At 45.4% G+C, this 25,734-nt stretch overlaps 2 protein-coding genes across 4 annotated transcripts in view; one reads left to right on the top strand and one right to left on the bottom strand.

Annotated features, from left to right (window-relative positions):
* The window catches only part of LOC144121783 (uncharacterized), a 101,771-nt gene that overhangs the window by 40,196 nt on the left and 35,841 nt on the right, over positions 1 to 25,734 (top strand). The window contains exons 3-5 of one of the 3 annotated variants that reach the window (XR_013312692.1): positions 6,986 to 7,102; positions 7,764 to 8,054; positions 8,994 to 12,518. The exons of 1 other annotated variant lie outside the window; for it this stretch is intronic. The gene's annotated coding sequence lies outside the window, so the exon portion shown is untranslated. Of the gene's footprint in view, positions 1 to 6,985; positions 7,103 to 7,763; positions 8,055 to 8,993; positions 12,519 to 25,734 lie in introns of those variants that run through there. One more of the 3 variants, XR_013312693.1, reaches the window with a different exon arrangement.
* On the bottom strand, positions 1,964 to 6,966 carry LOC144118722 (uncharacterized). Its single transcript, XM_077651568.1, has 4 exons — positions 6,006 to 6,966; positions 4,465 to 4,663; positions 4,295 to 4,369; positions 1,964 to 4,121 (listed from the first exon to the last, which is right to left on the bottom strand). The coding sequence occupies exons 1-4, from the start codon at positions 6,270 to 6,272 to the stop codon at positions 3,940 to 3,942; spliced, it is 723 nt and encodes a 240-aa protein (XP_077507694.1). The 5' UTR covers positions 6,273 to 6,966; the 3' UTR covers positions 1,964 to 3,939.

Genomic DNA, 25,734 nt, shown 5'->3' with positions numbered 1-25,734 from the left:
CACAGTTTATTCCAAGGTTGGTGAAAGGTTAAGAGAAGAGAATGAATTCCTTAAAAGTACATTTAGGAACCCCTTAAATAGGCTCTCTACAATCGTGGGAGGGATCTTGGTTCCGTCGACGTCACGTGACCGGTACAGAGTCTGATTGGCGGAAAGAAGTCACGCCTCATTTCGACGAGGCATGGTGAGAGAAGGTCGGGTGAAATTCCTTTCTGCACGTGGTGTCAGATGCCAACCCTGGCAGGAGAAGTCATGCCTCATTTCGACGAAGCATGGTGAGAGAAGGTCGGGTGAAATTCCTTTCTGCACGTGGTGCCAGACACCAACCGTAACAAGATAGAAGTAAAAAATAAAGATATAGACGAGCGTCATGCAAAAGAAAACAGATGATGTGAACAAAGCAAAAAGCAAGGGTTTCACATATAAAAGGCTTTCAAATTATCAGCAAACATTTCGACATTTGGGCTATTCACTACACACTTCGGCAATTCATTCCACTCTATAATCGATTGGACAAAAAATGAGTGTTTAACTGTATTTGAATATGCACGAAATTCTTGTAGCATTTTTCCATGGTTATAATGCGTACTTGCTCGCGAAACAGGAGTAGTACAATCATAAGTGCTTATTTTAATCAGATTATTATATATTAGGCACAGAAATTTCAACCTAGCTTCCGTGCACCTTGTCTGGAGCGATTCTAGGCAAATAGAATTGATCATAGCTGTTACGCTATCTGTTCGTTTGTATCTGCTCCTAATTTGGAAATATGCGAGTCTTTCAAACCCTCAAATGGCTTGTGCCACATCTTTCACCATAATAGTCAGCTTTTTGTTTTTAAAAACTTTTTGGGCCTGTTCTTTTCTGATAAATATATTGGAGAGGTGGAACTACAAAGAAGAAAAGTAAGAAAGAATGCCTTTGGCAAAGTGCAGATACTAAAAGCGAGACCTCAGGTTTTAAGCAAGCATTTCGTGTGCAGCATTTGAACAGTAAATCTGTCTTTTTGCCTGCAAAGGCCCTGCTAGGAAATAATAGTTCTCTCCATTCATGGTAATCATGTACTCACACGCCCATCAGGGCACAGTGAGAATTCTGGATTCCCACAATCATTGGCTGTGCTAGCAGCTGTAACATTAAAAAAACATTTGTTACTAATATATGAAAAATGAGGGCAAAGTTGAATAGTTCCTAGACGTGACATACACAGATAATGCTCGTTGTTGCAGTGTGCCAAATTCAGTGTTGGATGTATTTAACATACTGCATCATAAATCGTACACGTAATATACTTACATTCCCTGTTTTGTGCAGTTCATGCAGAGCTTTCTGTCTCCATTGGTGTGCGCGATATTTCTGCATCTGGCACATCCACATCACTACCTGCAAGCGTACCAGTTTAGACATACTGTGTGGAGACACTGCTCTCAAAGATAAAAAAGCACAAACTGCTCTAATGTTTAATGAGGTGTCTGTACACAAGAGCTTTAAATACAATGACAACATGCTGTGACTGCGGTAAAAAGCTCGCTTTCTTACCGCTCATGTCTGCCATTTCATTTTTTATGCTGGGCTCATGACTCTGCATAGGCACTGCTTCCATAGGAGCTGCTGCAGCAGTAGCCATGTGCACCATTCCAGCAAGAGCTTGAACAAAGCACACCAATAGCAGCCTTAGCACTTGCTTAATTTTGCTCCACATAAGAAAGCCTGAAGTTAGCCTGTACTGGAAGTTAGCCGGTACTGGCTTTCAAGGAAGCCTGTACTGGTTGTACAAATTCTAGGATTTGCTATGGGCTTACCTTGCTAAAAAAGACGAACTGCGCAACAAGAACACGGACGAAAGGGAGGCAGACACACACTAACTCTGCCTCCCTTTCGTCCGTGTTCTTGTTGCGCAGTTCGTCTTTTTTGCATTATGATCAACCAACTAGCCCGACAAGTCCTGTTGAAACATCTTACCTTGCTGTCTATGTGTAGCATTTGCTGGATTGGAAAAATGAATGTCCTTTTGGATTTAGATACACATACAGATTGGCACAACTCGGAGGATTGAAGGTGAATTTCTTACATGAATCCAACTGTCTCGATTTTTTTTTCCAGGAAGGCTATGTGCCTGCTTAAGGAGGCAATGTGGTCGCATTGGCTTCTACATTTTGCCGTCCAAAACTTTGCTTCCTTCTTTGCATTCTTCAGGTCTGCTGAGGACACTAGACTCATCAGAGTCTGAAGTGTCGAGGTCCTCACACCTCTTCTTTTTCTGCCAGTAATGAAAGCTTTTGTATACAGACCCAAACAAGCATTGCCTCATAGTAGCTAGTTTACATGGCTGTGGTATTTTTCACTCCAGCCTGCAAGCCATCATTTTATTAAAGTAATCAAATAGTATGCAGCAAAAACCTGGAAGTGTGGGACGTCTATGGCTCTTCTTGATTTCAGATGTAGTCATGCCATTTGTAAACCACTCTCAGCATTGGAAAGCCTTAGTACGAAACACTAAAACCCTACTATAGCCATCTATCTCACATTTAAGGGACTCTGAAACACGTTCCGACAAGAGTACATAACCTTGCTCAATCATTAGATTCTCTTGTCATAAACACCTGAGCCGAATAATCACTTCTACACATGGCCCAACAGTTGGCTATTGGTTAGAGTCTTTCAAGCGTCACGCAGCTACCGTAGCCGCAACCAGTGAGCAGTGCTGCTCCGGCGAGTGTGGACACTGCCCAAGAGGGGAATTCCCTGCTTTTACACGACAAACTTTTACAGTTTCAGCACAGAAAAGGGGGTACGTGCACGGTACTATGTATGCATATATGGGTTAATGTTCCTATCTTTTGTACCAGCTATAGCCAGTAAAAAAATTCAAAAACCTGGGCCATCAGTTTAGAAACCATGGGAAAACAGACTAATGCTGAATTTGTCAGCATCAGCCATTGCCTGCTGCTGCAAAATTTTACAAGATCCTCTGTAGCCTCACCTTTGTGCCCGATTTCAAGGTACCAGGAGCATTATTTTCCAGCGAATGCATGGTGTATTTCTGCAGTACAGCTTTATATTGCTACTGTTTCGTCGTGGCTTGAGTCTGTTACTGTTTCTTTGCATCCTGCATGCAGCAAAGTGCTAACAGAGTGCTGGAGTACACAGCAAAAGTTTATGCTAGGCCAAGTGCACAAAAAGGCCGCTATTCACTTTACTGAAGCAAAGGGAACCCAGTCAAAAAAACCATTGGATTCCAATTGGAAATTACCTAGTGGAAATTTCCAAATGTGTTTTCGACACCATTGGAAAATACCAATTGGCCAAAACCAATTTTACTATTCCAATTGGCTGAAACCAACTGAAATATTCCAATTGGCCAAAACCAATAGGACTATTCCAGTTGGCCGAAGCCAATTGGACTATTCCAATTGGTAGACACCATCTGGTTCTCTCTGGCCGATACCGACTGGGCTGCTCCGATTATCGGGAACAAGATGGCTATAAAACAGTCAGGAGGCAAGCAGTCTATTAACTATAGCACTTTATTATAGGCATCAGCCCCACGGACATGTAGATATAAGAACGAATAAATAAGTAAATAAATAGTCATGAAGCAAAAAATCTTGTTGCAGGTCCTAGCTTGAAAGCTCCATTTCTTTTGCGAGCTCCCTGCAATCAAATAGAAGCACGACACAGATTGCATTACTGCAGAGAATCTACAGACCGAAAAGCAATCAACAAGGAATAAGATTTAATGTGTGAACTAAAAAGAAACCCATTAAGCTGCACACTAAGATGCTCTTTGTGGAATCAAGTTATGAATGAGCATTCAATGCAGTAACTGCGCAAGTTTTGATACAAGCAGTCGCAACAGAAACAATAATTTGTGCGTCATGAAAACTGCAACATGGGAATGCTTGTTTTTGATGGAAGCAAGTTACTTAATAACAACTGTCACCTTTTCGCCAACTTATCAATGTCGGCGATTTTTTCGCTCACAAAGCGGTTGAACTGTTTCAGCCCAGATGTCAGCAGGTCAGGCAGCATCTCCTTGGCCTGCAGCCGATCCCTGAAGCAGTCTGTTAGAAAAAATGATGCACAAACTGCACAAACAAAACAGTGCCAATGCATGATAAATCAGTCGATTAAAATTGTTGCCCTTCAATTCACTGCTATTGCCCGTGAAGCTAAAAAGAAAAAAAGTCAGCTGGACAATACACAAATTCAAGCAAACTGTGTCAAGCACAGATGGCTGTTACAGTATAAAACAGCTACAAAAGCTAAGATATATGGAGGCCTTTGCAGTTACCTCGCAGAACTGCCACCTTCCAAGGGGTGAGCGGGATCTTTGGTTGACAGCCCGGGAACCGCGGGCAGTGTTTCCCTGAAAAAGTTTAAGGCAGCAGTGCAAAGAATATAAATTTGAGCAGCAAGTTTGTGAAAAGCACACATTTCATTGCACACAAGGAATATGTTTACCTAGAAGTGATCGTTCTCTGAGCTCCCTGCGGCTCCACACCATAACCAATAATTCCTTTACAAACATTGAATCTTTCGTGAGGCCGCTAATGCACTCCCATGCTGGTCTTGAAATTGTCAGGCGTTTGCCTAATTCAATCTGCACAAAAAAAGATATTGACATGAAAGGCGTCTCAAAGGCAGGCATACAAGGAAAGTTCTACCAGATGATCTGGAAGAGGCCCTTCAGCAGCACAAACTGAGCCCTGCAACAGGTCAGGCTCCAGTTGAATGGTAGGCTGGCTGAGGCCAGGCTCTGCTGGGCTGGGGTGCGGCTGTGCTGGGCTAGGCTCCGGGTCTGCCGAGCTCAGGCGTGACTCTACTAGGCTCAGGCGCGACTCTGCTGGGCTCAGGCGCGACTCTGCTTGGCTGGAGCTTTGACTATTTATATTCTTTGTACCGGTCCTACTGTAACCAGCCTCTGCTCTAATTCAAGAAAAATAGTTATAACACAGATCATAAAACGAGGTCGTAAATTGAGAACATTAAAGAGAAAGAAAATAACACCCAAAAAACATGCAACTGCGGCACATGCACGTCAAATGCAAGCCAGACATCTGAAAGTGCAAATTCATACCATTCAGAGCAATTATGGTCTCCTGGAGGCCATAATTCAGCTTTGTTATCCTTTGAATCTTGGCTTTCTGCTTGATCACTTTCTCCTTGAGTACTTCAATTTCGGCCGCTTGCTACCGCAGTTTCTCTTGCAGCGATTGTTGTTCGCCCCCATGCTGCCCGTCTTTCGCCGTATTTTTCGTTTTTCTTCTGTTTTTCAAGGCAAGCCAGGAGATCATCTTTATCCCCGGTTTCCTTTCGCTTTTTTCAGCAGTTTTGTGCACTGTGTAGGAATAACAAAAACATTAGGCTGAGAAAAATTTAAATAGAAGCTTCATTATGCCATGAATTTCACCAAAAATAACTGCGATAACATTGCCTGTTGAGGTTCTTCATCATCAGTGTCATTGATATCAAAGCGTTTTTGAACACGCAGTCGGCTTATTTTTGTTCGTTCAATAATCTCCTTCTCAGAGTCTGCAAAAATTGTAATCGGCGAGATGTGAGACAATTGTGGCACCATTTCTTTACCCCCAAAACATATTCAACTTACATCAAACATAGCTAGAGTAACTTATATAGTGGCGGGTTCAGCTGTTGGCGATTCATAAAACGTCACAGGAACTTGCTATGTTTTATTTCGAAATTGCACAATGCAATCAAATTAATAGCAGAATTGTCATATGTAATATGTCCTGCGCTGCAAATACAGCACTTTTATAAATGTATTCTCCAGAAGATTTGTATTATCCAGATCATCACCACTGAAAAAGTGCGTAAGCCGCAGCCATCCTCCATGCGCAGAAAAAAGATTCAATCGTTTTATCTATTCCCTTTATCACTACGTCCGTTCATTAATTGTTTTGTACACAAAGATCGATGTGACCACGTGCTCTGCTTCTAAGCATAGATTGCGGATGTAGGCTCGTAAAACAGCTTCACAATTAATGCTCAACATTTGCATTAGGCACACACATATCACACAAAGTTAACAGGGAAAAGTGCAGGTACTTACATCCAAGCATGAAGATGCGGGCTGGATAAAAGTCTGCTTCTCCTTCTGCATCTGTCCACTTCACCTGATGATAGACTCGAGAATCAAAGTCTCTGGCATTTTCAGGAGCAAAGTCCTTCACATCCGTGACGGGCACCACCGCACAGCTTCCATTGTCTTTGTACCTGACGTACGCAAAATCAGGCGCACCCGAAGACATCGCACACACAGATATCTTAGTAGTATACAGCTAAGCCACTAGTACTGCAGCGCAAGAACCACACCACCACGACCATGCCACGCTGGTTGCACGCGCGATGACATAAATACGGTTGTGGCGATACGAAACTGAGGAGTCATTTTCCGAGAGTGAAACTTTTTAAATTGAATAACAGGAAGAAATTTTTTAATACAATTTTAAAATAAGTACTGCAGTTTTGTTTACCAATTGTTAATATTTGACTATTTTGTGCAGTACTCTGCATTATGTGAAAATGTGGATAATCTCGCTGACTGGCTGACTGGATCAAATTGAACTGCAATATGGCGGTCTTTGGAGTGAGGCTCGGGCCCTCGCACCTTGTAGCGTGCGTGTTCTGAAGTTCATTTCAGTTGTTTAGTTCCGGCCAATGTTTCCCTCTTCCATATTTGTGGCTGTTGTGACATGCTAGACACCTAAAACGGTAGACGACGGTTGTTCAGGTACCTCCTTTCCTACCTGAAGAAACTGACATGCAAGAAACATTTTTTGGGAATGGAAGCAAGGCTACAAAGTTAGTTTTTCTTCAATGTGTTTGTGATTGCTGTCCTATATGTTATTTTGTATTGGACCGCTTACTAGCCTCATTGGCTATTGGTCCAAATATCTGTGTATAAATTTTGTTTGTGTTACTCAATAAAGACTACTTGACTTGACTTGAACCTGCCGAACAGTGCCGCAGGCACGGCCCTTACAAGACATACCTGAGCCCAAGTTCACGGTACAGCCCGAACTGCTTACCGAGATCGACAGTCATTGAGCTAGAAAAAAGATGCGTCGCAAGCACTGCTGTAAGTATATGAGTCCGTGTTCCACGTTTAGCATGTTTGTTGAATGAAAACTTCGTATTCTCTTGCACGTGGGGGATCTTAATTTGCGGCTTGGCGATTGCTTTCTTTTCGGACAGTAGGTGCGCCAGTTTCCACAAGGGCATGCTTGACTGAGCGAGCTGGCGTAGTTGCGTGTTTTATAATTCAGCGCGAAGGAGAATTAAAGGTTCAAGCTATTGACTCTCTACTGTTAATTTCTTTCGTCCTTGTCTCCGCGCTGAATTTCCAAGCATGCAAGCTTGCACTAGCTACCACACACTTGGCAGAAAACAACGCGCAGGGACGGAACGGGAATGGAGACGAACCTGCCCGCTATTTTCCACCATGCTTACTATTCCCCAACTAGCCCAACTCCAGACTGTTGCCAACCGCAGGCATGATCTCGGAACGGTTAATTACCATATCATGTTTACTGACTTTGGGAAAGTTTGTGCATGTTTTGCTGTGTTGATGGGAAGTTGAAATGTCGAGTAGAAAGAGCATCGATCACCGTTCGACCTCTGGTCGGCGTTTGCCAGCATAACAGACTGGTTTCGGCCGTTGCTAATGATGAGTAGTACAGTTTGATATTTTTTGCATTTATGCAATTATTGCAGGTTAATTGTAATGATATTTTATGCAGGATTCATCCTAAAGGAATGCTTCATGCAACCCTGACCCGAACTACGGACCAGATGGTGCGGATTCCGTGTCACAAGCAATGCTTCACTGCAGCCTACTACAACAGTGTGATGGCACAGAATACACCGTGAACACTTCTGCAGCAACTGCTGAGACTGTGTACCAGAAATCTGCCGAGGTGGATGTCGCCGAACTCAGCCATGAGCAGCATGAGGAAATGGACAAGGCTTACAGTGGACCTGCACTCTACTGTGATTCTCCAGAGAACTTGGACACGGTCGTTTTTTCAGTTGTAAGCATATTTCTTTTTTTTTCCATTTTCATGTCTTAATTGACAACCAGCCTTGCAGATACATAAATGGAAAAAGAGGTACAAACAATCTTATGTCTTCAATCAATTCATTCTGAGGTGTAGAATAAGCGCAGCACATGTGTAGCGTTGAATTGTAGCATATTGAACACCGAACCAAGTACGGTTCGTTTTGGCCAAAATGGCGGGGAAAAAAAAAGTGTGTGAGGTATTACATCCCAAAGTGACACATGAATTTTGACAGGCACTGCAGTCGAAGTTCCTGGATTAGTATAGACTGCCTGGTGTCTTTGGCAAAAAAAAAGCATAAAAGGCATGGTTATGATTAAAAACAATATGCTTGATGGACAGAACATCGTGTTCGGCCTTGCGGATTGAGATAATTAAGCTTTGGATTTCAAAGTTCTCTGTAGCCAGCATGCATGAAAAAAACATCTGGAGAATCACTCTCATCTCATATCATCCTTACCAGCTGATTAATTATTGGGAATTGCTCCAAACCCTGGCACCTTTTCTGGCCGCTACTAAGATGTACAGTGCCAAAAATCAGAGGGCATATTAAAAGTAGTTTTACTCATGTCACTATGCAGCCACTCAGAGAGAGGTGAGTGCTAAGATGATTTCAGGCCAACAAATTTCAACTCGAGGAACAATGCAGTCTGAACTGGCAACATATGGGTTATTGCCTGCTGAGTCATGCACGGTTTAATATGTGTATCAAGAGTGTCTTCATGTTGTGCATGTACATTCTTATTCTTCCATTAGTTTATTTCAATAAAATTTTGCACCCTTCATTCCTTTACTACTGCAAAGGAACGTTGAAAAAAACTACAGGCAACAAAGATGAAATCATAGATCCCTAATTTTGCGTACTTTTGCTTTCTTCAGCAAGGTAATTTAGCAGATGCTTGTGATTTGCAGGACACTCGAGCCCAAGGATCCTGCCGAACAAGATGTGAGCAATCCAAGTGGTGCCTACGAAGGAGCACGGCTAGCTGATCTTTTCAGTGATATTGTTGATGAAAAGGTGGTTGTGTCAAAGGGGGACATGCTGTTGATGGTGTTAAAGCATACTGTAAAAATAATCTGTCCCTTACAGCACTGACAAGTTTAATGAAGATGATCAATCTATTTTTTGAGAAGCCTGTACTACCAGAATCGCAGTATATGTTTAGCAAGCTGATAAGTTGAAGCACTACATTTATGAGCTTCCATTTTATTTTCCCAAATTGTACAACCTACATTGGTGAGATTGAGCCAGGAGCCTTGTCTGTATGTCCCAAGTGCAGTAGGGCTGAAAAATTTTCCTTTGTGACAGAAGGATCTTTTTTCGTTGCTTTTAAAATCCCATCTCAGCTTCAAAAAGTCCTAAAAGGGTGCGACATACTGGACTTAACTAAACCTCTTCGAGACAAGAACTCATATTCTGATATATATGATGGTGAAATGTACTGAGCATTTGTCTCTCTAACAGCAGATGCAGGCCACAGAATAAGCCAATTTTCCGTTCCGGTGGCACTGCTATTTGGCCTGTTCAGCTATTAGTGAATGGGTTGCCTGTAGCACAAAGGATGAAGAGGCCAGTCCTAGCTGCCCTTTGTTTTGGAAAAAAAAAAAGCCAGATATGGCAGTGTTTCAAAAAGCTTTTGTAGTAGCTATTACTGAGCTCTCGGAAAGGGGCTTCATCTTTGTACACCAAGGTGTAGAGAAAAGATATAAAGTGTACTGCATTTGCTGTGCAGTCGATTCCGTTGCTAGAGCTCCTATGCAGGGCGTCATGCAGTTTAATGCCTATTATGTCTGCAACTGGTGCCTGCAAAGGGGAGAGGGAGTTGTCAACTCAATGAAGTACCCGGTGGAAAAAATGAAGTAATTGAAAGGAGCGAACAGCAAATGGTGGAGGACATGGAGTCACCACTAATGGAAGAAAAACCTGTAATCGGTGTCAAAACTGCCTCGCCACTTGTTAACTTAGAACAATTTAACATAGTTTGGGGATTTGTCCCAGACTACTATATGCACTGTATCTTGTTAGGAGTGGCACAGCAGTACCTTGTGATGTAGCTTAAAGATACCAGTTGCAGCTTTTACATGAGGCCACGGCAAGATGCGATTGATGCAAGGTTGATGGCAATCTTGTCACCAAGGTTTATAAGAACACCTAGACCCACAGAGGAGAAAAAATTTTGGAAAGCCAAAAAGTGAGAATTGGCTACTTTATTACAGCTTGCGTGTACTACAGGGAATAGCAGATGAATCGTGTGTACAGCATTGGGCTTTTTTTGTAGAGGCTATGCATATACTGCTTAAGACAGAATTTGCCACCTGCGAGCTCGAACTGGCAGAAGAGCTGCTGTTAGAGCTTCATGTTCGTGCACAACCTCTTTATGGAAAAGGCTGCATGTCATTCAACATGCATCAAGTAACACATATTGCAAAAAGTGTGCGTCACTGGGGCCCACTTTGGGTGCACTCAGCCTTTCCGTTTGAAGCAGGCAATGGCACTCTAAAGAAGGCCATAAAAGCTGCGAACGGCATACCTCATCAGGTTTGCAGAGTCATACAGACTGAAGGCCTAATTGACAATCTTTCTCAGTTGGCTTCTAAGCCAAGTGTGCTCAGTTACTGTGATGCTCTCGAGTCATCCAAAACTAAAAAAACTGTAGCAGTACCTGGAGAGGTTAGATTTTTTGGACAAGGCAGTATCTACACCACACCAAGCTGTCCTGTTGACAGTCGTAGTGATCTTTCAGATGCGATGCAGTATAGTCGCACGATTAAAAAAGGGGCAGTTTATACTACAAAAAAATATGCTGCAGGTAAAAAACCAATGACTCAGTAGTCCAGCTTTCTTATGCTTCTTTTGCTCTCATCGAAAAAATTGTTGCAAAAATAGTGCTGAAGCATATGTAATGCTTAGGCGGCTCAAATGTGCTCCTATGAAATACGGCACATTGACTGTTTGACATGTGCTTAAAGTCATGGAAGAAGCACCGGCACTGACTGTGCTGCCAGTTTCTGAAATATTGACTTTTTGTATATTTGTAAGAACAGGTGAAAATGCTTATGTCTCGCCAGTGCCTAGTTCATTCACAATGTAAACTCAATATTGCCACAAATCTTTGTACTGTTTGTTTGTTCATTCTTGAAAGCTGCTGGAACACAACTTTATCGTTTTGGGATGCAAGACATGACCAGATTTATCTCAATTGATCGCATCGAGGCGGAGCCTTTTGTGCGTTGTTACAGACTCTTATGGTAACTTTGCATGCCGCAATATTTTAGAAGTTCGCTATCAGCTTTAAATTGAGCACGGCCGAGAACAGTGGGCATTCTGTTTGACGACCTCCGAGCATACTTGTCATTCAGTTCATTGTGGGCACAAGCCAGCCAAAAGAGTTTCATTCGGAAGCTATTTTTGCTATCTTTCTGACCGCTGGACTGCTGTCACCACAACGTGACATCTGGTGGAGGAGCTGGTTTGCCATTCATATACCAGGCACTCCCTGCGAATTGTGACGCCAGGTCTCTGCGCCTCTCACCGGAGGACCTGACTCTAGTTCAGCGAGCCAGCTGACCTCTGTAAGGGGCAGAACCTTAGTTCGGGGCCCTGCTGTAGCCCACCCGACAGCGAAAAGAAGCGGAAACATCCACCATGTGCTTGCCACAGACGTCTACCCAAGCTGATCATTCTACAGCAGCCGTGGGTGCCGCCAACATTCAATGTCAATGGCTCTCTAGGCGAAGACCCCGAGCACTGGTAGGACCAATTTGAGCGCATGACACCATTCCACAATTGGGATGATGCTGCGAAAATCGGACTCATATTTTTTTCACAGGAGGTCTCAGCACGTACTTGGTATGAAAACAAGTGTTCCCTAGCAATATAGGGGCTATTCAAGAATGAACAACTAAACAGTACTAAGATTCGCGGCATTTGTGGTGCACGTTAAAGAATACCAGGGGGTAAATTAATCTGGGATCCTCGATTGCAATGACCCTCATTGTACATACTCCACTTTGGGATGTTAAACCCTACAGTTTACAGTTCTTTGTATATGTAATGCAGCACCTGGGCACTTGTTACTTGTATAAATGCTTTTGCTCGAGTTGTATTTAGTACTGCATTTATGAATTCTATATTCTTGTAAATCTGCAGTTTTCTTTTTACATGCAGTCTGCTGAAAGTATTTACCTTGACACTGTGATGTGTACCATTGTGTGTTTTTGCAAATTTTAATGTTCCGTCAACTGACAACTATGTAGTTTAACTGCTAAATTCTTTCTGCAAAATAAAGGCAACATCCTTAGTTTCATGTGTACATACAGTGTGCATTTTGTCGTGCATTCTTTTATGTCGTGTGTGTTAATAAAAATTATGACATACATTCTTTAGCCTGTGTTTATGGGAGGGGGGTCCTTAGTTTTGCAAGGCATTTTAGCTTGATGAGCTCAGTTACATGAGCAGAATGGTCTAAACTGCCCAGTTATAACAGAAGTTTACCAATTAAATTTTGCTTGTATGTGAGACACTCAAATTTTGCAGAAATACGCACAAATCAATCACAGTATGACCTATGATAAAATGGAAATTCCGCAGCACAGCTAGTTGCAAGAACTTCTTCAATGGTTACAAAACAACCTTACAAAACGACCACCATTCATTTGGAACTCCGAAAGTAAACTACCTGTGAAATCCAATTAGAAATAGAGAACCAATTGGACCAGTCCATTTGGGAGCAGGGAACCAATTGGGTAGTCCAGCTGGAACAAGGAAAAACAATTGCGCTGACCAGTTGGAATATAAGTTCAATTGGACCCAACTGGAAGTACAAAATCAAGTGGATGGTCCAATTGGAACTAGAGAAACCAATTGGGCTATCCATTTAGATTCATTAGTCCAACTGGCTGACTAGTTGGGCCAATGGGTTGGGCTGAGCTGCAAGAGCAGCCAATTCAGTTGCTCCTGCTCTTGCAGCTGCAGGTTCTCTCTCAGATGTCTCCACTGTTCCATCCGCTACTATTCTATGTGCCACTACAGACAAAGCAGCTTCACACCAATCAGCAAGTGAAAAATGAACACAATAGCCAATCCCATGCCACGTTGAACACTTGCAACCATGGCTGTATGCATATTCGTGCAAGAACCTTGTGCACATTGGGCCTGCTTTTGTCATTTACATTAATATATTGCAGAAAACAAAAATTCAATGAAACATTTTTATATTTAGTTAAAATTTATAATCTTGCAATACTTGCATATATGCACACTACCAAATTAATTCTAATTCAAGTTGTGGAACTGATGCATGCACACATGTTGCACTTGCAACATGAATGCATGCACCACGGCTACAATTTATTAGCTTGCATTGGTGCTCTTCCAGATGCGCAATGATTCTGCATCACCTCAACATTGCTAGTAGCTATCAATAGCAATTTTGTTCCACAAAATCTTTGAAATTGCCTCAATGTTGTTACTAGCTATCAATAGCAATTTTGTTCCACAAAATCTTAGAAACGACAAGACACATAGTGTATGGAGTAAGAGGCTGAATAGAGATGAATGCAGCATGCATTTATCTGAGTGCTTTCAAAACTGTCCTAGAAGAGATCCAATAACACTGCATTCATGGAAAGCAGCAGTAATACTTAACCACGTGTGCATGCAGTACACAGATTGCAGCAGCACAATAGTAGCTAGTATCTTTGATGCAAGTGTCATGGCTACTATCTCTGTTGCAAGAGTCATGGCATAAGCCTGCTAGTTTCACCAATCCATTTACCACTTCTCAGTTATGGCTGCATTGTCGATGGTACACTCCAGGCTCAATCATGGCACCCGTGACGCCACATGCAATCTATATACCTTCCTATATGTACCGGACAATATGGAAGTTGTGAGCGAAGGCTGATACAGTAAAAGCTCGTTAATTCGAACTGCAAGGGGACGCCATCTCAGTTCGAATTAAACGAAGTTCGAACTAACGAAAGCAATGAAGAAAAGCAGGACACCGCGACCAGGAAGCAGCAGGGCATGGCGCCAGTTCAATTTAATGTTTGAAAAAATCCGTAATTGTGGTCTGCTTTTTTTCTTTGAAGGCAACAGCAAGCACTTTTTGCTCTAAAGAGCGAATGTTGCGGAAGGCTTCCTCTTCGCTTTCTTCAAAACTGAAGAACAGGCGGGCGGCATTAAGTCCGGCCATGACTTCCGCAGCGGAGGGCCGCACCGGTGCCTCGTCGTCTTCCTCGTCGTCGTCACTGGCAGCGACAGGCTCTATGTTTTTAACTTGGGAAATGATGTCCTCGTCTGTGGTCACACCACAGACAACTGCGCTCGCATCCACGTCTACGTAGTCGGCAAAGGAAACGTCTTTCAGAACGTCCGACATGGGAGCGGTGACGCTAGTGACGCAGTCTCCGTGCGCAGGTGGCTCGTCCACGTGCTCGCCTTGCGTGATGAACCCACAGTGGCGATAGCAATTGGCTATTGTAGCCCCTGTCACTTGTTCCCAAGCACGCACAAGCATATGCAGTGCACTCAAGAGCGTCACTTCGTAATTCTGGCATAGAATAATTCTTTCTAGTATGTGGCGCCGATAAAATGTCTTCAAATTTTTTATAATGCCCTGGTCCATGGGCTGCAGCACTGCCGTTGTGTTGGCTGGAAGAAAGGCCAACTCAACGGCATTCATTTGAACTTCAATCTTGTGCGCAGAGCAGTTATCGACAAGAAGAAGGATTTTGCGGCCACAGCGCTTGAACTTCTTGTCTACCTTCATGAGCCACTGCTTAAACAACTCTCCAGTCATCTAAGCATTCCTGTTTGCCGCGTAGTCAGTTGGGATGGACCTGATGTTCTTGAAGCAGCGAGGATTGCTCGACTTTCCTACCACGAACAGCGGTAGCTTTTCACTTCCGGTCATATTTGCCGCAACCATCACCGTTACTCGCTCTTTGCTTCGTTTACCCCCCGTACACTTGTCATCTTTGTACGTGATCGCTTTGGTGGGCAGTAACTTGAAAAATAAGCCTGTCTCATCAGCATTAAAAATGTCCTGCGGAGAGTACTTTTGTTGGAAGCCTTGTAGGACCTCGGAGCGCCAACTTTCACATGTTTCCAAGTTAACAGCCTTCATCTCCCCTGACACCGCACGAAACACAAGGTCGTACCTTTCACGGAAGCGGTGCAGCCACCCATCTGAAGCTGCGAAGTCGTCGTAGCCCAGCCGCAGGGCGAAGTCCGCTGCCTTCGCCAATATGACGGGGCCACTCAGCGGTATGTCCTGAGCACGCATCTTAATCCAGAGGAGAAGCGCTTTTTCGAGGTTGGGGTACTTTGCCAGCCGCATCCTCTTCCTTTCGCTGGCAACTTCTGCCTCTAAGGCGTCTTAAATCGCCCTCTTATTTTTTATGTAAGTGGACAGCGTGCTCTTCGGTATTCCATGCTTCTTGGCGATTTCTTGTTTCGACAAGACTCCGGCGTCCACTTCCCGTAAGATGTCGCATTTATCCTTCAGTGTTTTGGCGCTGTATTTACCGCGGGCGCACGCCATTCTAAAACCGCACGTCAGCACGGCGAAGCACACCACCGAGGCCTAACTTTTCAAGCGATCCGCACAACAAAGGTCGTAAGCGCGCCGAAAACCAGAAAACTCGAGGCTGCCGAAAGCGGCCGAGACCACCGCGAGTTCAGGACAAAGACGTTGACGAAGGCTCCTCCTATTCGTTCAATTCTCGAGTGCTAGCGGAGCTGCGGTGTACTGGATTCGCTGTATTTTTTGTGCTGGTTGCGCCATCCATCGGTTAACAACTGCAGCTATACGACAAGATTCTTAGGCCTCTGAGATCGGCGGCTCAAAACCGGAAACCGCAGTTCTCGGAGGTAGAGAGAGGGCGTAGCTGTTGCCACAGCTGCCACCCCTTGCCCTCCAGCCTCTGCGCCGGGTGCTAGCACCGGTTTTACCCGCTTTTACCTTCTCTCCCCCATTTTGGAGGCAACTCAGCCGCTGCAGCCTCACAACAAGGCCTGCTCTGGCCATGTGCCAGGCGGCATGCCGCCCAGGCGCGGCGGCGCATAGTTCGAATTAACCGTGGCAGAACCAACTCACGTTCGAATTAACGGGCGTTTTTATACATGGACTTCTATGGAGCTAGGCCGGACCAAGTAGTACGGTTCGAATTACTGAAGTTCGAATTAACGAGCTTTTACTGTACATGCTATTTGTACAGTCTAGCCAGGTTGTAACGAAGCAGGCGGGAATTGGAAATCACTTCACTATATCCGCTACATCGTTTTATGGGGCACTACCTTAAAGCTGGCAATAACCCCGCGGTCCATGGGCAAGAGCTTGGCGGTAGTGTTTGGGGGCAGGAACAAAACCTCCACAGTGCTCAAGTGTGCGTTGACGAGATGCGCACTGCAGTTATCAAGCAACATCAGCACCTTGCGCTTCTTTCCGACCATCTCCTTGTTGCAGTCAGTGAGCCACTTGCCAGAAATGTCTCGCGTCATCCATGTCTTCTTATTGTTCACGGAAGCCACATGGTTTCCTGGCTTTTCCAATGACCAACAGGTCTCGCTTGTTCACGCAGATTAGCACGGTGATCCGGCTTTGGCTGTCTTTTCCTCCCATGCACTTGTCCGTCTTGGCCACAAGAGTGTTCGATGGCAGCAGTTAGAAAAATCCATTTCCAGGCTGGAAGTCTTCATGGACGAGAGCGAAGCCCAAGTTCTTGGCCTTCGCCAGCATGATGCGTCCAATGAGCGGGACGTTCTTTGATCGCGTGTCCACGAACCACTTGTAAAGCATGGTTTCTACGTTGCTGTAAGCAGGCATCGTATCCTCTTTTGGTCCCTGCTGCCAACGTTGGCGTTGAGAACGGCCTCGATTTTGCAACCATTCTTGATTTTTGTTGAAAGTGTGGACTGTGCAATTTCAAACTTCTGTGTGTATCACTCTTGACGTTTTGGCCCGCTTCGTCCAAAATGCCGCGCTTCGTCTTCAAAGACAGCACCTTTCTCCTCCCCGTCGAGGTGCTGGGGCTCACGAGGCTCGACATAGCAGAGAAATGGAGTCGGTTCCAAGAAAGGGGACAGCTAAGTAGGCCCATTGAGGTGACGCGGTCACGAAATATTAAAAGAAGCGGAACAAGACAGGAAACCGTGATAGCGTCAGTGCGGGCAGAAGACAAGTGACAATGGCGTAATGCACGATCTCAGTAGCTATTGCCTTGCTCCCTACCTCAAGCTGTCCGACACTGCGCTCATTTGTCTGTTCACCAGCTAGATCAAGTCAAATAACTTGGTCTTAATAAACAGCATACAGCAGTCCGTGAAAACAATGAAAAGGAGCCGCGCTTCCAACCTGCACAACGCTGCCACGGTTTCTCCGTGCCTTGTGCACCGCGGCACTGACATAAAACAAAGCACGCACTGCCACAGCTTCTGCAGACTTCAGTCCGGCTGTGGCGCCAACTTCCTGGGAGAAATTCAAGAACCACAATTGGCCAAGACGGCTGCTCTCTGCGAAGTCATCAAAAAAAAAAAACGACTTTCTTTTTTACTTTTTCAAGTATGGTTACTTGTAAGGAACACACCCATATTTCTTGCTGGCCTAAACAAAAAGATTCCCAACATGCAGTACAGATGTTTGAACTATACATAGCACATCTCAGAAAATGAAAAGGGCAAATTTTACTAATCTCATTACATTTTTGACAAATCCCCATTAAATAGGTTTTCACCGTGATACAACACAGTCATTCTCAAGTATGGTTACTTGTAAGGAACACACCCATTTGATCCTCAAATTATTGTGATGCATGCAACTGACACTAGTAAATCAGTTTGCTAACATACTTATCAACCCATCAGTTGCACCGAAAGGCTGGAAAACACATGCAACTTGAGAAGGGACTGCAGTTAGTGCAACACTTCATCTAATGTCTACTGTGGAGTCAAAAAGCCAAAAAACTAAAATCATAAGAACAGTAGAAGGACGGCAGATTGGGCGAGTTGGTATTCCACGGTATCAAGAAAATTCAAACAGCGCTAGACAACAGGACCAGAAAGAGGAGACAAACACGGTGCTAACTTACAACTGATTTATTTGAAGTAAGAAGTCAATTTATACGCACAAGACTGGGCACACATGCGCACGGTCATACATCGATGATGAGATACGTATACACATGTGATGTATCTGCCTTCCAATGTACCCTTTGTGCAGCAATGTCATTTCTTTCACTGACAAAGTTAAAGAAGTTTTGCTAACGCAACTATTAGATTTCCTGATGATATGGAATGCTTCGGCGACTTCTCTGGTAGTCTTCTCACTATGAAAAAATAACAATTCTTTGTCGTCAAAGAAAGGAACACATTTGCACACACTGCAATGCTTTGCCAGGTTTGTTTATTTTTTATCCAATGAATTGGCATGCTCCGTGAGTCTAATATTAATGCAGCGGCCTGTCTGGCCTATATAAGTAAGGCCACATGATAAAGGAATTTGGTAAACAACGCACTTCTTGCAACTGATGAACTTGTTGACGTGATTTACCTTGCAGGCAGTGTTCCATCAGCGCCGTGTTTGTCTCCTCTTTCTGGTGCTGTTGTCTAGCCCTGTTTGGATGTTCTTGATATGATAAGAACAATTGGCCTGTTGCAGAATATGTAAAACAGTACGTGGTTAATTTACAACGGTGTCTACGTCTACCGATAGTGAAATATTACCTTTTTGTCAAGTGAACTGTGGCCAGGAATAACACATTCTTTTGCAAAGAATGCAAAATGTGCTGTTGGAGCACAGCCTTGTACTGCTGCTTCTTCGAGGTGCTCGGGTTGTGCTGCTTTGCCTTTTCCTGCTACAAGTTATCATCTGTTAGACAAATAAAGCACATGCATTTTACAAAGGGTGTGCTTTACAGAAACAAATGATACCTGTTTCAAGCTTTTCTTTCTTGCAGCGGCAGGAATGCCACTGTTGTATCGCGGCCCGGAGGAAAAGGGCGCGAAAATAAGAGAAGACACCGGGAAGGGAGCTCAACCTCTAGTAACGGCGAACAAAACCAAAGGGAGTGTCTATTTGAGGCAAGCAGCTTATATACCCTCCGCTAGAGGGCCACACAATGCTATTTGCACACAAATGAGTACAGCAGGTCGCCAACACACAACACAGAAAAAGCTATACCTGAGAACACCACGTCATCCCCTTCACAAAAAAGAAAAAACGATAAGTCGCACGTAGAAGTCTTGGAAACGTGATGGCATCCTTCTGTCCCAAGTCGACGCTTCTCTTGATCTCACTACTGAAGAAATGTCGTTTGCAGAAGGTTGAAAAGAACCTGAAGCATCAGGCGGTGATCTCGAAGGCGGTGTTGCAGCTTGCAGCGGCAGTTTTGAGTTTTCCACAGCACCTGGGTCTGTGCTCTCCCCAGTAGGCAGCTGGCACGACTGCTGGTTCTTCTCGGTCAGACACTCCTCTGGAACAGGCACCAGCTTGGATGCATTCGATGTCCGGCCATCCTCCAGTCGGAAAGAACTCGGATCCAGCTGCTTTCTTACTCGCAAGGGCTTGGAGTAGGATAGCCCTGCCTTTCCTGTTAGCGCTGAGTTACGGACTCGCACATAACTTCCCACCTGGAACTTCGGAACCTTCACCGCTCTCCCATCGTCAGTATGTCTTCATCGAAGTCTGCTTTGCCCGAACACGGGCAAGGAACTGGTGCATAGCCAAGGCAGGCTGTTGGAAGAACTCCCTCGAAGGTACGCTTGGTAGACCCGCAACGGTAGCACACCGAAAAGTCACTGGCGCTCATACATGCCGGCTTGTCAACTATTCTCTGCACAGCCGAATCAGCTGACAGCTCCTTTAGTTCATGGCGTGTCTGTCCGATATGTTTGCCAAAGTCCACAGCTCGGCTCAGCGTAAGGCTTGTTCCCTCGAAAAGCAGGCACTCACGTATTTGTTGCGATGTTGCCCCTTCAAGTAGCTGATCTCGTACGGCCTTCTCGATTTGGTCACTGCAGTCACAGCTTGCGGCGAGCTCACGTAGTGCAGCGGCATACGCTTAGAAGGGTTCACCCGGCAGTTGATAACGTTGCCGAAAGCGGTGTCGCTCCATTAGTTCGTTGACGCTTGTAGCGAAATGCTTGTCAAGCAGTGCAAGTGCCTTGTCGAAAACATCGGTGTCGGGCTCGGTTTTGACATTCACGTTGATGAGCTCCAACGCGGTAAGTGGCGCCAAACTAATTTATTCACTGCCCCTCCAAGCCTAGCGCATTCAGTAGAATAGCTTTTCTACATCGATGCTTGAGGTCCTCACCACTGATTGCCTCTAAGTAACTCAGGAATGCAAGCTTCCACTGTTTCCATGGCACTGATGCAGGACCCGGCATAGCAAGAAACGGAGGCAGTGGCGGGTTGGAATTGAGCGAGGCAGCCATGGCTTACCGACATAGAGCGAAACGCAGGCGTCAAAAAAACGGAGGCCGACACTGGCAGGCCTAACTTGCCGACACAAAGTCGCGAGCGACGAAAAACGCTGGAGCGATGACGCAGTTCGAGCTCACATCCTTGAGGTTGACTAAGCTTCGGGGCGATGCTGGCAGGCATGTGCTGTACACAGTTTTACCTCGTCGCCATTTATGTTGTATCGCAGCCTGAAGGAAAAGGGCGCGAAAATAAGAGAAGACACTGGGCAGGGAGCCCAACCTCCAGTAACGGCCAACAAAACCAAAGAGTGTTTATTTCATTTCATTTATTTACCCTCAGGGCCGTTAGGCGTTTCAGAGGGGAGTGGGAATAACATACAAGTACAAAAAACAAAACAGCAGCTAAAAAATTTGAATATAGTTACAGCACACACTGGTTTAATATCAATAACAGCACTAGCAAAAGGCAGCATTACACAAAACAAACCACAAAAGGAAACAGCAGCTAATAAAATAAAACAGATATAGACAGACTTATATAAAATTAGTAACAGCGTTATGAAAGGCAACAGTATCAGTAATTTCAGCAATATCGTGGGGAAGGTGATTCCAGCTGACACAAGTTCTGGGTATGAATGAATCGTGAAAACTTCTCGTGCGACAAGGAGGGATCCAAGCTTTGTGGTGGTGATCAATGCATGCTGAAATATACGATGGTCTTTTTAGCAACCTCTCTTTAAGATAAGGATTTGAGGTAAGCGGCTTATATACGCTCTGCTAGGGGGGCACGCAATGTTAACTGCAGAGAAATGAGTTCAACAAGTTGCCATCACGGAAAAAGCTATGCCTGTGAACACCACAGCCACCTTCTGTGACGTTTTTTACTTCCAACATGCAAATTTGGGGCACATGAACTCTTTTTACCTTCATTTCTTGTTCCATTTCTTTTTTTGTGGCTGAAAAAGTTTACATACCATTTGCAAATTCTGCACCATCAGCTGTCAAACTAATCAGACACTGTTAAGCTCAGCTTACTATCCATAATTCACAGCACGGGGTTCAAATTACATACACACATAGTTGACTGCCATGACGGAGTTTCAAAGGAATTTTTGGCAACCAGTCATTAATCCACACATATTAAACGTTAATCCAAGAACTAATCGCAAATATGTAGCTAAAAACAGCGCAGGACGAGGAAGTGATATGACATACACAGGGTGATGACTAAAACACCTGAGATCTGGGCAAGATGGGTGATAAAAAGATTGATGAGAAAGGAAAGTTTACGTACTGTATTTATTCAAATCTAGGCCGATAGTTTTTAAAAAAAAACGAGATGTAGAACTCTTATGTCGGCTTAGATTCGAGGATTTCGTTTCGAGGTTTCGTATTCGTAAAATACGAATAAATGTAGCACGCAGGTGGCGCCCCCACAAAACGCCAACGAAAGACAGCACTGTAGCCGTTGCTATCCGTAGCCGATACTGATCAAAGCACACATGAGCACTGGCTGCCATTTTGGCCTTGTTCTGTTCTCGTGCGGTGGCTTGAGCACATTCGCAGCAGTGAAGTTTTCGTGCGTAGTTTTTATCACCAACACCATGGCACCAAACAGGCGGTGCCATTATAGTGCCGCCTTCAAGCGGAAAGTTATAGTCGCTGCAGAGCAGTCGTCAAATCTTCAAGCCGGGCGGGACTTCGGCGTGGATGAGAAGAATGTTCGCCGTTGGAGGGGGCAGCGTAACGAAATTTTTGCTTGCGCGGCAATGAGAACAGCTTTCACGGGCCCCAAGAAAGGCCGCCATCCAGAAGTGGAGGTAGCTCTGGCCGAGTTTGTGGAGACGCAGAGGTCAGCGGCACTTCCAGTGACCACGGAAGTGCTGCAAGCCAAAGCAAGAGAGCGAGGCGTCCCCCGGGAACTGTTCAAAGCCAGCCGGGGCTGGTTGCAGAAGTTCATGAAGCGCTTTGGCTTCAGCCTCCGACGTCGCACGTCCATTTGTCAAAAGCTGCCGGGCGACTTCGAAGAGAAGCTGATCTCATTTCAGCGATTCGTAATAAGGAAGAGGATGGAGCACGGCTACGCCGTAGGACAAATGGGAAACGCTGACCAGACGCCGGTATGGTTTGACATGCCAGTGGCGTGCACCGTGAATGAAAAAGGTGGCAAGGAAGTGAAAGTGCGCTCGGCCGGATACGAAAAGCAGCGCATGACTGTAATGCCGGCCTGCACGGCGGATGGCCACAAGCTGCCGGCGTATATAATTTTTAAGAGGAAGACTCTACCAGCTCGGGAAGTGTTTCCAAGAAATGTGATCGTCCGCGCCAACGAAAATGGATGGATGGCGAGCGATATGGTTGAGCAGTGGATCAGAATGGTTTGGCAGCGGCGTCCAGGGGCCCTCTTGGCCAAACGTTCCCTCCTCGTCCTGGACTCTTACCGTGGACACCTCACTGACGGCGTAAAAGCTGCGCTTTCCGAAGCCGGTACCGACGTCGCCATCATACCCGGCGGCATGACAGGCCAGCTGCAGCCGCTTGATGTGTGCCTCAATAAGCCTTTCAAGGATCGGCTGCGCAAGTACTACGCGGACTGGCTTAGTGAAGAGCGGCGCGAGCTTACACCAACAGGCCGAATAAAGCGCGCCTCACTGGGAGTTGTAGCCACTTGGATAGCTGCAGCCTGGGATGACATCCCAGAAAGCTTGGTTGCACGCTCATTCCGCAAGTGCTGCATTTCTAATGCACTTGATGGCAGTGAAGATAGTGCACTGTTCGAGGAGGCCAGCGATAAAGAAGTCAGCAATGATGATGACGAATGAGCGGGGGCTGATCCCGGGCTGGCGTTGCATATGTCTCCTTGCCCAACGCCGCCTCTCCTCCTCCTCTTCTCTCAAAGCTCCTTTGGCAGCTTTTTTTTTTCAACGGTCCCTCTCGGGGCCATCAATCACTCTTCGGCAGAGCATGCAGGCACGATGCTTCCCGCTGTAGGTCTCTTCGATTTGGCTGCACTGGCTGCACTAGTTCCGCAGTAGTTCCGCCACTGTGCAACGAGCGCGCAAGACCGGTTCCAGCAGTTCACAACACTAGCGCCGCAGTGTCACTGTCAAAACGAATAGGCAAGTTCACAGGCCTTGTCGTCTGCAGCGCGTCGCCTCGCCGGCTCCCTAGGCGGATTCTTTGTGCCAGGTGCTCCATTGATTCGTGCTGATTTTTTTCTTTTTCTTGTGTGGTGCATCGGACTTTTCATGCGTGTGTCTATAAACGTGATCGAGATGGCTGCCTGCTTGCAAGCGGCTATGGAGCTGTTAGAGTCCGACAGCGACGAAGAATTCGACGAGATGTGCATTTAAGTTGCATGTGGTGTCGTCAGAAACGATCGCCATCGTATCCCTGGCCACTGTGAAACTGTAGTGGGCACGTACTTTGAAGTGGAGTTCAAGAGACTCTTCCGGCTGTCTAGAAGGACTTTCGATGAGCTGAGCGCTCGCTTCATGGCATCCGCCTTCTTCCCCGATGCTGTACAAGGAAGGCGGCAGATTTCGGCTGAAAAAACATGCCTGATAGCTTTAGTCTACATAGGCTCCCAGTGCTCAATGTACTCTATTGCCGATAAATTTGACGTGACGGAGTCGTCGGTGCACGTCTGTTTCAACCGAGTCGTCAAGTTTTTACACGCCTTCAGGGACGAAGTAATCTGCTGGCCTGGCAGCGCGGAGACTGTCCGCGTGAAAGCTGGATTCCTCGCGAAGAGTGGTGGCAGGGGGCCCCGGAACACTATAGGGTGCATCGATGGATGTCATGTGGAGATCCTTAGGCCGGATCAATCTGCACATTCTTACTACAACCGGAAGAAGTTTCCGTCCATCATACTGCAGGGGATCTGCGACGATAAAAACAGATTCACGCACGTGTTTGTCGGTTTTCCGGGATCAACACACGATGCGCGTGTGCTGAGAGAAAGCTCTTTCTTTCAGAACGCATCCGCAATGTGCGACGGTGGGTATCTTCTTGGGGACTGCGCTTACCCGCTAATGCCGTGGCTCATGACCCCCTTCAGAGACAACCAGAACAGTTTTCCTTCGTGGAAAAGAAACTTCAATGGAAGGCATAGCCAACAAAGGGTGACCATTGAAAACACTTTTGGGCTGTTGAAGCAGCGCTTTCGAAGGTTGTACTTCGTTGATGCCAAAACTCTAGTACAGTGCTGCTTCCTTGTAATGGCTGCCTGCGTTTTACACAATTTTTGTAATGAAGAAAGGGATTTTTTGGAAGAGTTGGAGACTTTGCCACCTTACGACGATGCAGGAAACCGAGAGCCAACAGGACATATTGACCCTAATTTGTTAGGCTACAGTAAGGCTCTGAGGGAATACATTGCAAAGCAGCAATGCTAAGGCAGCCTTGTTTTCATGAAGATTGTGTCATGCTACTGCCATGCTGTCTGTGTAGTGCTTGCATGAATTCTAGTGCTGTTCAAGTTAAAGTGAATAAATGTGGAAACATATTTTGAACGTTTCCTTTTCATTTAGGATACGTAGCACACAGGTCACGAAACACCAAAGTGCGGGGGTTTACTGCTTGTTTAATCGCATGGCTTCGATTAGCATGTCAAACTTGGCCATGCGCTCCTCGTGGCGCTTCGCTCTCGCTGCATCCAACTTCAGCAGCGTTTCGGCAAGGACACTGTTTGAAGATGTCCTCTGCCTCTTCCTGCGGGGCATGCTGGCCGGCACCTCCTCCATGTCTCTGGAGGAGTTCATGTCCTCTGCAGCCACACTTTGCACACAAGAATACAAACATTACATCACTTTCTGTGGTTTGCACCAAGTACATCACTAGGAAACCAGCTGCACAAGAATGGACACATATGACATGCTTCTTTTGCTTAGGAAAATAATAAGCATTGCTTACAATGTAAATGTAATTTCAGCTTGCAGTCAGTGCTTAGTCTTGTCATGTGTGTTCCTTCTGATGTACCAGATTTAATCTGCCATTCCAGTTGTAAGCCTACCTAAAAAGACATGCATATAATGTAATTAGTATACTTACTCTGAGTTTCCTGCAGAGACTCCAGTCTCGAGGAGTGCTGGTGGCTGTATATGGCGCAAGTTCTATTAGAACTATTCAGCAAGTCAGCTAGACATTTAATGGACTGGGTACTCACTCCTCGTACTTGCATGGCACACGGTGGTGCCCCGATGTGTTATTTTTGTTCTTGCTCGC

This window comes from Amblyomma americanum, chromosome 2, assembly GCF_052857255.1.
Source record: "Amblyomma americanum isolate KBUSLIRL-KWMA chromosome 2, ASM5285725v1, whole genome shotgun sequence".
NCBI lineage: Eukaryota > Metazoa > Arthropoda > Arachnida > Ixodida > Ixodidae > Amblyomma > Amblyomma americanum.
The sequence above is the reverse complement of the archived record's forward strand: the minus strand, read 5'-3'. Positions and strand labels throughout refer to the sequence as shown.